Genomic DNA, 12,227 nt, shown 5'->3' on the forward strand with positions numbered 1-12,227 from the left:
CACCCACCACCCTTTTTTTAGTTTTTTTTTTTTTTTAATTTTTATTTTATTATTTATGATAGTCACAGAGAGAGAGAGAGAGAGGCAGAGACACAGGCAGAGGGAGAAGCAGGCTCCATGCATCCAGATGCCCGACGTGGGATTCGATCCCGGGTCTCCAGGATCGCGCCCTGGGCCAAAGGCAGGCGCCAAACCGCTGCACCACCCAGGGATCCCTGTGTGGTAATTTTAAAATATCCTTACCACAGGAATGACATGAGTGACACCATCTCCACTGTCTATTACTGTACCGGTCAATGTCCGTTCTCCTACTTGTCTTGAGGTCCAAGATGCAGCTAAGGCAAGAACAGCCTTAGACAAAAAGAAATATGACAGGCAAGAAAATAAAAACAAGCACAAAAAGTTAGTAGAAAAAAATTTCAATGGAGTATTTAAATTTTAAATGTACAGTTGACTCTTCAACACCACAGGGTTAGGGGCACTGATCCCTCCAACACAAGCAATTAAAAATCCAAGTATAACTTCTAACTCCCCAAAACTGTAGTGTACTGTTGACCAGAAGCCATACCAATAAACAAATGACACAGATTTTTTTTTAGGTTGTATCATATACTGTATTCTTACAATAAAATAAGTTAGAGAAAAAATAATGTTAAGAAAATGGTAAGGAAGATAAACACAGTACTGTATTTATTTTCAAAAATCCACATATAAGAGGACCTAAGCAGTTCAAACCTGTGTTGTTCAAGGGTCAACTATAGTAATCTTTGGCAAGAGAATACACAATTAATTTACATTATGCAATAAAATTATTCACATCGTTTTAAGACAAACTTACAGGCTTGTATTTACTTTTAGGGGCATATTTGTATATTTTCCATGTTTTTACGAGGGCAAGAATGGGGAAGACTAATATGAAGTATGACAATACTAAGAATGCCAGGACTCTATGCTTATATGGGCTAGGCTGTACACAAACCACAAAATAAAGTGTAAGTAAGGTAAAGAAATACAAACACCCAACCACCAGTTACTCTATAGAAAGATAGCTATAAACAAGTATCTCTATCATGAGATTAGCTCCAAATTTTCTCAATGTGACATGCATTCAGGAATATATAACAAGTTATTTAACCACCAAAAAAGCCATTATACACTTCTAAATATTACTATTTAGTTGGGAAACAAAGTTGGTGAAATTATATTTTTCTATGAAAATATTGGCATGGGCAATAAAGTATAATTCTTTTAAATTTACAACTTAACACAGCTAGCCCATTTTTTAAAAACTGAATTGCATACAATCCAAGCATCAAACAAGATAGCCAATAATTAAAAACAGAACTAAACTGGCTTTATTTTACCTACTTGCAATATAAAAGCTGAAAGGGACCTAGAAAGTTATCTAGGCCATCCTCCTTTTTTTAACACAGAATCACACACCATAATCATTGTTACCTAAGAGAACTATACAATAGTTTACAAACATATTAAGCATTTGTGAGATGCTAGGCATCACATTCCCTACAGGTTGAAAAAACTGAAAACTCAGCTCTTGAAAGAGCTGAGCTGTGATCCAGGGAGGTGGGAGAAAAGCCAGTCCATGAAGATACATTTACAAAGTAAATGTTCAAAAAACAGTACAGGGAATTATGATATACAGAATACAGAGAGGCACAAAGGAGAAGGTGGTCAAATATACCTAGTAGTAAGTCAACCAAAACAAACTATGAAATAAGGACACAATGAATGTTTCAAGGATAAACAAATATGTATATAAAATTTTTGACCTAGAAGAAACACTCGATAAATATTACTTTCCTTATTTCTGTCCCATGAGAAGCCTTGAATTATCTAAAGATCATTAATTTACTTCCTTCAACATTTCTCTTTTGCTGACTAACTCTATTTCCTATGATTTCTAAATTATTGATTCAAGAGAGAGCTATGATATGCCACAAGGTTATAAAAAATGTATGTATTTTTAAGAGTGAATTAAACCAGATAAAAATTCAAGAGTCAAGCTTACCGTGATGTATGAACTTGCTTACCTGCACAGCAATGTACAAGCCTGGAACATTGAAGGACTCAAACATTATTTCAGCAGTATATTCCCTGTTTTCTGGAGTATTCAGTGGAGGTTCAGTCTATTAAATCGAATATAGACAAGACCAGATTATTTTGACAATTTTATAGGCAATTTTTAAATAAGATAATTTATGTCAAAAATTTTATTTAAAAATCTTAAACTTAGAGGTACAAAGATAGACATATAGACCAAAGAGAAACTATATAAAGAATTCAAACAGATGTATGCATATATATGGAAACAATATAGTTATTCACACAAAAAAAGAAATGGAATCCCTATGTTACCCCATTAAACACTGATAAAAGGAATAAAAGACCTAGTCAAATCATCTTATAAAAGGGTAATGACAGATCCCCAGGGAGAAATACCAATGGTGTTTGCTAGTGGCAGAGTTCTCATCTATGAAAGGTTTTTAGCAGGATGTACCTAGTCTGTTTACAACTAAAGTAAATAAGCTAAGATTCTACAAATTTATGCCATGGCTTTTTGGAAAATGTTATTTAAGTTATATAACTGTTAAGAGTATTAAAATGGAGATATTTACACAGTTCTCTTCAGTTCACATACATCATTTAGAAACCTGCAGATTAAGTCTGGGCCAGAATACATTCTAATGAGGCAAGAGAGGACTGAGCTGAAACAGTACTTACAATCCCACACTTCATGTTTCACCTATGCCTCATGATTAAACCATTTAAATTATTAAACCATGAAACAGAGCAAGACTTCTGATTCTTATGAATCAGATTTGACAATCTTTTTTGTTATCTCAAATATTTAAACTGAAAGGCAAACCTTTTAAACTTTAGAAAATATAAAAGAATAACGTTTTTGACCTTGAGGTAAGAATGATTCCTTAAATTTTAAGGGCACAAATTACAGAAAGAAACACGGATAACACTTGAATTCATTGCCAATTAAAACATATTTTGTTAATTTAAAAAATACTATAAAGTCTTAAAGACCATGGTCAACTTAGAGTAGACTCTCTATATACGTAAAACCTTTTTTTTTTTTTTAAGATTTTATTTATTCATTCATGAGAGACACAGAGAGAGAGGGGCAGAGGGAAAAGCAGGCTACACGCAGGGAGCCTGATGTGGGACTCGATCCGGGACCGTGGGATCATGCCCTGAGCCAGCCAAAAGCAGATGCTCAACCGCTGAGCCACCTAGGCATCTCCATAAAACCTTTTAATAGCTAAACTACCTGATGTGTTTAAACTTATTTGAAAGAGTTTTGGAACTATGTTCAAAGCTTTGGAGATAACTCAGGGATAGGTACATATAAGATAAAGCAAACTGAAAAAGCCAAGCCAGTTAAATTATAAACTCCAAGAAAAACAGAAGCTCTATATAAAATAAAATACAACCAGAAACCCTCCCAATTAAAAAAAAAAAAAAAAGAAAAAGAAACCCTCCCAGTGAAAATATACAAAAAGCTAATAAGCACATGAAAAAGTGCTCAACATCATTAGTCATCAGGAAAATGCAAATTAAAACCAAAATGAAAAATCTTACACACCCACCAGAATGGCTAAAATTAAAAAGACTGACACACCAATGCTGGATAGAACATAGAGCAACCAGACTGCTAACACATTGTTGGTGGGTGTGCAAAAAGGTACAACCCCTTGGAAAAAGTTCTGAATGTTACCTATAAAACCAACCACACACCTATCCTATAATAGAATAATTTGATATCTAGGTACTTACACAAGACAAACGAAAGTATGTCCACAAAAAGATTTAAGAATGTTTGTAGTAACCAAAATATTCTTAATAGTCAAAAACTGGAAACAGTCCAGGTAATCACCAACAAGAAAATGGATAGTGAGGCATATTCATACCATAGAATCTGACCCAGCAACAAATTACTGGTATATGAAACAATGTGGATGAGCCTCAAAGATTACGCTGAATGAAGTCTTACCAAAGAGCACATCTTGTATAATTTCATTTACATAAACTTCAAATATAAGCAAAACCAATCTATGCTGGAAAAAATCAGAATAGTGGTTGCCTCTAGCACATAGGGGCAGGAATTAATCAGGAAAGGACATCAGAAAACTTTCTAGGCTGATAGTAATGTTCTCTATCTTTTTTTTTTTTAATTATTTTGGTTTATTTTTTTAATTTATTTTTTATTGGTGTTAATGTTCTCTATCTTGACAAGAGTTTTGTTTACACAAATGTATGCATCTGTTAAAATCAGGAGATGGCAAACAACATCAATGCATCCTGTTAAGACAAATCCATCTCATCACTTGTTTTTGTAGATACAATTTTATTGGAACACACTGAAGTACTGTCTAAGGCAGCTTTCCTGTTACAATAGCAGAGCTCAGTAGCTGCAACAGAGACCATATGGCATTCAAAGCCAAAAATATTTGCTATCTGGTCCTTCAGAGAAAGTTTGCCAACGCCTGCTCAATACTCATAGAATGCTAGAGTTAAGATTTGTACATTTTACAGCATGTGAATTTGTGAACTTTATATACATAAAAGAACTATAAATAACGAACCCTAGTTGGTGATATGCATGCTAGTGTACTTAGGGGTGAAATTACCCCACCTGCAACTCATTCTGAAGTAATTAAAAATATAAAATGGAGTGATGGATGGATAACCTGCTAGACGTCATAAAGTAATTATAATAAAATTAATACTTGCATCTAGGTTATGTATATGTGGGTATCTACCATAAAGTTCTTTCAAATTTATGTTTATGGTCTATAAACAATATTCACGAATTACAGTAAAATAAAATCAATGGAATAGTGATTCCATGTGACTATACTATAGGGAGGGGGGAGGATAGGGATTCTATGTTGAGAAGGAGGATAAAAGGAACAAAATATCCTCACCTTTCCTACTAGAAAGCATTAGTGTCTAATATTTAAATAAATAAGAAATAGAAAACATGTTTAAATTTATGAGATAATGATCATAAAAAGCTCTTTAAAAATTTAAAGTGTTTGTCTCTAGAGACTGAATCAAAGGCTGGGAAAGGTGAGAAAGGAGAGTGCTATTTTTTTGTTTTAAATCTTACAGCACTGGATTTTTGTAAACTATATATTGTATTTCTGTTGCCAAGAATTACCAATAAAATAATAATCAGATGAGTTATTTAAAAAAGCAAAGAGCCATATTCCCAAATATTTTTTGAACCTTACTGTTCCTATCATAAAGATTACATATTAATTATGAAAAGAACTTTCTAAGTGCCTAAACCTTGGTGCTTCAATGTATCATAACTACTGGAACCCAGAAGTGGATAATCTTAAAGACAATACAGCATTATATTGTGTTTTATTGTGTTTTCTTTTTTTTCTTTCTTTCTTTTTTTTTTTTATGATAGGCACACAGTGAGAGAGAGAGAGGCAGAGACATAGGCAGAGGGAGAACCAGGCCCCATGCACTGGGAGCCCGACGTGGGATTCGATCCTGGGTCTCCAGGATCGCGCCCTGGGTCAAAGGCAGGCGCTAAACCGCTGCGCCACCCAGGGATCCCCAATACAGCATTATAATGAAGTCTTTTAGACACAGAACAATTTAATAAACAACAAAGTATGCCCTAGTGAGTATAAATGTGATGAAAACATTCTCATTATGTTTTTTTCAAAAATGTCCTTGGTGAAATTATAATTTGTACTTACCAAAAGAAAATAATGATCTTCTGGTTCTGCCCTTAAATATTTAAAGATCACTTGTTCCATAAACCTTTCCATCAAGTCCCAATCTTCAACTATACCATGGCGAATTGGCCACTATCAAAACAAAACACAAATGAGATCTTATTAATATCAAAAGTAAATAAAGCTACCAAAAAAGGAGAATATTAAACCAGGACAGCATTTTTCATGTGTGATTTAATGATGTAGATTATCCTTAGGAGACGCATACTTTACTATTTAGAGATCAATGAAATTATTCCAACAACATTTTCAGATGATTCAATTAAAATACATAATGTAAATGTTAAGAGAATCATCAGAGCAATCCTGTGATAGACAATCAAGAAGGATGAAGATTATCATATGCAACTGCATTTAACAAAGAGCTTAATCTGTATTAAAATAATCTGACTAAATAAAACGTTGCTGGCGGGGGGGGGGGGGATTTAAGATTTTATTTATTTGATAAGAGAGGGACAGAGAGCACAGGGGTGAGCAGGGGGAGAGGGAGAGGGAGAAAAGAATCTCAAGCCAACTGAACCCAACCTCAGGACCCTGAGAGATCATGAACTGAGCAAAAATCAAAAGCAGATGCTTAACCCACTGAGCCATCCAGGTGCCCCAAGAAGTTTGGTTTTAAAAGAAAGAGGAAAACAATAGCTAAGAGACTGAGGAAAAGATTAGGAATAAAGACTGAAAGAGGCTTTATTGTTCTGGTTTGTTTGCAGCATTTGGAAGACTTAAAAATGTGTTTAAAAGAACAGATTCACTGCAGAAAAACTCTGGCCTCTTAGCTTACTGACTTCATCATCTTTAAAGATGTCTTTTTCATTCTGGCCGCAGTTTATATCTTAGTATCACTATCACATCTCTAAATTCCTGAAATCCAAATATACCCCTTTTGGATCACAACCTCCTCTTCTAGCATATTCTAGCAGCCCACTATACTCTTGATCATAATCAAACTTGCAGTTCACTGGTTCTTGTAAAATTATTCCCTAGCCATCAAACCCGAAAACACAAAGAGACACACACACACGCACACAGTTTAGATTTTATGCTCCATCACTTCATCTATTCATATTTTCTTTTCTCATTCCACCTATCAAAACCCAACCTAGCATGACCCTATGTCAAATTCGCCTATATCCAGAATGTGATTACACTGAAGTCACATACATTACATAACGAGGTGTATAAAACTAAATTGCTATTCTCAAGTGAACCTAACTTTGCCTGACAACTGTTTCCCTTACTCTGTTCATCTTCACTCTTTACAATGATAATTTTAAATGTTCTCCCTATTACTTGTATTTCACTTCCTAACCTGACAACCTGGGCAGCAGAGATTATGTCACCTGTATTTCACGGAGAAAGCAGAGGCCAACAGTCAGGAATCTAACATCCCTTCACCAAATCTATAAAACTGATTCCATACTTAACGGTTTCATTTTTTTATAATGTAAGAGACCCTCCATATATCAATTAGATCTTTTATGCTCTGGATCCCATCCCTCTAGCTTTCTTAGGACCTGGATTGGACTCCACCTTTTTCTTGTTACTTAAATCTAATGGCTCTTTCACATTAGCATTTAAATATCTCTTCCATCTTAACTGCACAACTTGTCTATTCAACTATCTTTGCTTCCCAATCACAGCCAAAAGCTTCACTGAATATTATTGTCATTTTTTCCTAGCCTAACATTTGCAACCTACCTCTACCCAGCCTCAATGGTTCTCACTCTTCTAAAATTATTATTAAGGTCACAAATGACATCCTTGTAACTAAAGACAGGAAATAATATATGGGCGCTAGCTTATTTGATAGCTTAGCACCATTCTACAGTTTACATTCCTTCTTGTTTAGTCCAGTCTCTCTAACCACAGCTTCTCAGTCTCCTTTCTAGGTTTTTCCTCTTCTATCCAAACCTAAATGGTATGTTGAACAGGCTCCATCCTGGGCCTCTTTCCAAATACTTTTCCCTAAATAATCTCATCCTTTCTAGAGGTTAATTGATACCTTCCAAATATTTGTCTCCAGCTGTCTTGTTTCTGAGCTCCAAAGCCAAATATTGCCTAGCAATGTAAAAGACAACTCTCAGGTATCTCAAACATAACACATTCCAAACTAAACTTATCATAACTTTTCTCCCTAAACCACCCCAGTCAAAAGTGTTTCTTCTCAAATGTTCTCAATCTCAACAAATAAGAGGCAAGATGACTATCAAGGAGCTGGAAACTGTCCTCAAGTACTATTTACCACCAATATCTTGTTAATCATTCCCTGTTACTCTTTAAATACCCATTTTTTCATTCGTGGCAAAAAGTAAGATTTAAAAAAAAAACTTTAAGCCATAACTCATATACATCTAATCAGTCTTCTAGATTTAATACCATTTTACAGCAAAGAAATAAATATAGAAAGTAGAGGATGACGTTAAAGGACAAAAGAATGCATTCATCAGAATCCAGAAAATGGGACAATTAACAAGACAAATAATAATTTTTTCCATAAGTAAAAGAAAAAAGAAACACATACACAGGGTAAAGAACCTTTAGAGAGACCTAAGTAAGCAACTTGTCAATCAAATCCAAGGAGTACACTTCAATGAAATCTTGATTCAAACAAATTAACCAATATAAGAAATAATCAGAGAAATGTATTGACTGGATTGCAGATATTAAGAAAGCACACACTGTATTTAAGTGTTGTATTTATATTTTTAAGTCTTTAGCTTTTTTTTTTTTTAAGACTTTATTTATTATTTATTTGACAGTGAGAGAGAGCACAAACAGAGAGGGAATGGCAAAGGGAGAGGGAGAGACAAACCCCTTGCTGAGCTAAAGCCAGACGTGGGGCTCAATCCCAGGACCCTGGGATCATGACCTAAGCCAAAGGCAGACATTCAACCAGCTGAACGTTCAGACACCCAGATGCCCCGAAAGCTCTTTAAGAGATAAAGTATTTGTAGATGAAATATATGTTGGATTCACCTTAAAATATTCAGGAAAAGGGGGGCAGTTACAGATAAAAAAAAAAAAAAAGGTTCGCCACAGGTTGATAATTGCCAAAGCTATGCAGTTGCTATATTACACTCCTTTCTGTACTTTTATATCTATGAAGTTGTCCATGATAAAAGTTAAGTGTGTGTGTGTGAGATATACAAACACCTAATTTCTGTTTCTAAGTATCCTCACTGCCATCACTATTATCCAAGTCACTAATATTCTTTGCCTCAGCTATAATATGGTCTCCCTGGAATCATATTGTGTTCCCAAAAAATAAAAACAGCTAACACATATTGCTCATTCATTAGGAACAAAGCACCATTAACAACTGCTTTATATGCATTACTTTATTCAAACCTTCCAACAATCCTGAAATACTAGAAATATCTCCATTTTACAGATAAAGTAAATGAATGAAACTCAGAAAGGTCAAGTTGCTGAATAATATCACAAAGCTAGAAGGTAACACAGTCAGATTTCCAGCCCAAGTACAGAGACTTTGACTTTGATATTTGTGCTTTTAGTCACTAACATTATTCCTCTAGTGAAAACCATTAATGTTGCCCATAGGGCAGAGTTCAAATCCTTTCACATGGCCTAACAGTACTTCCAACCACCTTGTCCTGCCCTACATACCCAACCTCCTCACTTCTTTCCACCTCATTCTCTACACTTCAAGCACATCAGTTGTTTACTTCCCATTTCCCTCACACTTTGAAGGCTTCTTGAATATTAGAATCTCTGCCTAAAACAACCATGCCTACAGAATTCACTCAGCTAACTCCTGTCTTATTCAAGCCTCAGCTTAAAAGATATTCCTCAAAGACTCACCTGAATTCACAAACTAATAAGTTAGCCACTCCTGATATATATTCCCAGAACATCCTACATTTTCCTTTCCCTAATCCCCATTAATTCCTGTAATTATTTCTTCAATGTTTTCCTTTCCACCTCAATATACTAGCCTTGAAGTCAGTGAAGCCATTTTTCTTATTTGCCACTGTATTCTCAGCACTTAGTGAGGTCGTTCTACACACAGTAGTTGTTCATTAATTAAAAAATTATGAGAAGGGAATAAAAGAGGTACAAAGGAGAAAACATACAAATCAGGCAAAGTCAATATCTAAAAATAAGATAATAAAGGTCACAATGGGGTTTGCCTTTTAGAGTGGATAGGGGTGCTAATGCTGGGAGTAGGCATGAAGAGAGCTTCAGGGTTACAAGATTTGCTCTAGATGCTGAACTTTTATGATTAAGGTCACAAACATTTTTAAACTACAAAATAGAAGACTTATGTACTTTTACTATATAGCAATTATACCTCAATAAAAAGGGAAAGAGAGGAAAGGGTCAGGAACAAGAAAAGGGAAAAAAAAGAGAGGAAGAGAGGCATTTCCAGGTGACATAAGCTTCAAAAGAGAGAAACTGTATAAGCCTGAATAGAAATGGGAGAGACATGTCTCTAGATGTGGCAATGTGGAGATCAAAGAAAGCCACATTGATGGCTCTGAGATCTAGTGACTAAGGAAAAGTAAATAATGCTCGTTTGAATGGGTGAAAATTTTCCTCTAGAGGAGGAAAAAAACAGAGTTAAAGCAAGGTTGGGAGAAACCATGGAGGGAAAAAATTTCTATTGTGAAGAGATTAAGGGTATTAGGCTTTTCTGGTAAAATTCCAGATGGCACAACCATTGAACAAGCTGATTTTTAAAAGAAAATATTATATTTATACAAATCATAAAAACATACCTTTGTTGCATATGTAGGTTTTTCTATTGCTTCATCACCAATAAAGAAGTCTAGGTCATCAACACCTTTCATCACCCGCCTTTGAGCTTGATCACCCACTTTTGCGGACTCCTTAATAGCAATACCTTAAAAGTAAGTTATTTATACATATCAAAGTTTGCTTTTTTTAAATGAGATAAATATTTTAACTTAGATTTCTTCCATTAAAAAGTACTATTAAAACATGATCTAACATACTTAAATTGTTAAAGTAAATCACAGAGGTAATTTACGAAATTGATGACAAAACTTGCTTTAACACAATGAAATCTCAACTTCCATTCAGAGACAAAGGCTTCAAGGGTAAAAAGCCAAAAAAAAGAAATACTGCTGTGGGAATGTTTCAATTATATTTTTTAAAACTATGTAAGATCTATTTTGATTTGAGTAAAATTACAATCCACCAAGTCAATATATGCTGGATGGACAATCAGAAAGAAAAAACTGAAAACACTAACAAATGAAAATAGGAAAACTAGAAGAATTTTTTTTTTTTTTTAAAGCTTTCTTCCTATTTGCACTATTATGGACTGGCAATTTAAAAATAACACTGGCATATGGTTCTGTTTAACTTTAATCACACATACAAAGGCAAATTTCAAATCATTTAGGTAAAACCCACAATAACCCCCTTAATTAATTTTAGAAACCCAACACAGTTTTTTTTAAGATTATTTATTTATTCATTCATTCATTCATGAGAGAGACACACAGAGGGAGAAGCATGTTCCCTGCAGGGAGCCCAATGTGAGTCTCAATCCCAGGACCCTGGGATCACGTCTTAAGCCAAGGCAGACACTCAATCACTGAGCCACCCAGGCATCCCAAACCAGCACAGTTCTTAACCTAAAACTTGCTATATATTTTTTAAGTTATAAATTTCTGAATGTGTCGAGTTAAGCAGTCATTCATGCAAAATAATTACCTGCATGCACTTAAGTTGATCTAGCATTCAACTGTTACACTTTCACTTAATTATATCCTAAATAAGATGGTTAGAAAATACTGAAGGAATGACATTCTTTTTTTTTTTATGATAGCCACAGAGAGAGAGAGAGAGGCAGAGACACAGGCGGAGGGAGAAGCAGGCTCCATGCACCGGGAGCCTGATGTGGGATTCGATCCCGGGTCTCCAGGATCGCGCCCTGGGCCAAAGGCAGGCGCCAAACCGCTGCGCCACCCAGGGATCCCCTCATTCGACAATTCTACACATTATTCAACATTCACCATGGTAAGTGTAGTCACCTGATGTGTCACTGTACAATGCTTTCACAGGATTACTGACTATATTCCCTATGCTGTTCTTTTCATCTCCATGACTTACTTATTTTATAACTGAAAGTTTGTACCACTTGGTAGTAGCCTAAGTTCTACATCAATTCATAATTAAGTATACCAAAAGCATATCAGAAGTATAAAGTCCAACAGGTTACTGGAGAGTTAAATTTTTTAAAAAATACATACACATATGTGTATATGTGTGTGTATATAAACAAAAGCTCCCCTTTTAAATACAATTTTGACCGTGTATTTCTATTTCATGTTTAATTTTGTTCTTGCTGTATTGATACAAAATCACTGGCCTACTCATGTCCAACAAGTGTCCATTTGAGACTAAAGATCTGCAGTTTTGGACAAGCTTACTAATTTCTAACTGGTTCTC

The 12,227-nt window shown here is 34.9% G+C and overlaps 1 protein-coding gene across 1 annotated transcript in view; it reads right to left on the reverse strand.

The window, feature by feature from the left end:
- The window catches only part of ACTR3 (actin related protein 3), a 56,419-nt gene that overhangs the window by 21,023 nt on the left and 23,169 nt on the right, over positions 1–12,227 (reverse strand). The window contains exons 3-6 of the mRNA XM_041739660.1: positions 10,526–10,650; positions 5,751–5,861; positions 2,052–2,147; positions 244–351 (exon numbers count right to left, since the gene is read on the reverse strand). Coding sequence (XP_041595594.1) covers positions 244–351; positions 2,052–2,147; positions 5,751–5,861; positions 10,526–10,650 — 440 coding nt within the window. The remainder of the gene's footprint in view (positions 1–243; positions 352–2,051; positions 2,148–5,750; positions 5,862–10,525; positions 10,651–12,227) is intronic.

Source organism: Vulpes lagopus, chromosome 24 (assembly GCF_018345385.1).
Source record: "Vulpes lagopus strain Blue_001 chromosome 24, ASM1834538v1, whole genome shotgun sequence".
NCBI lineage: Eukaryota > Metazoa > Chordata > Mammalia > Carnivora > Canidae > Vulpes > Vulpes lagopus.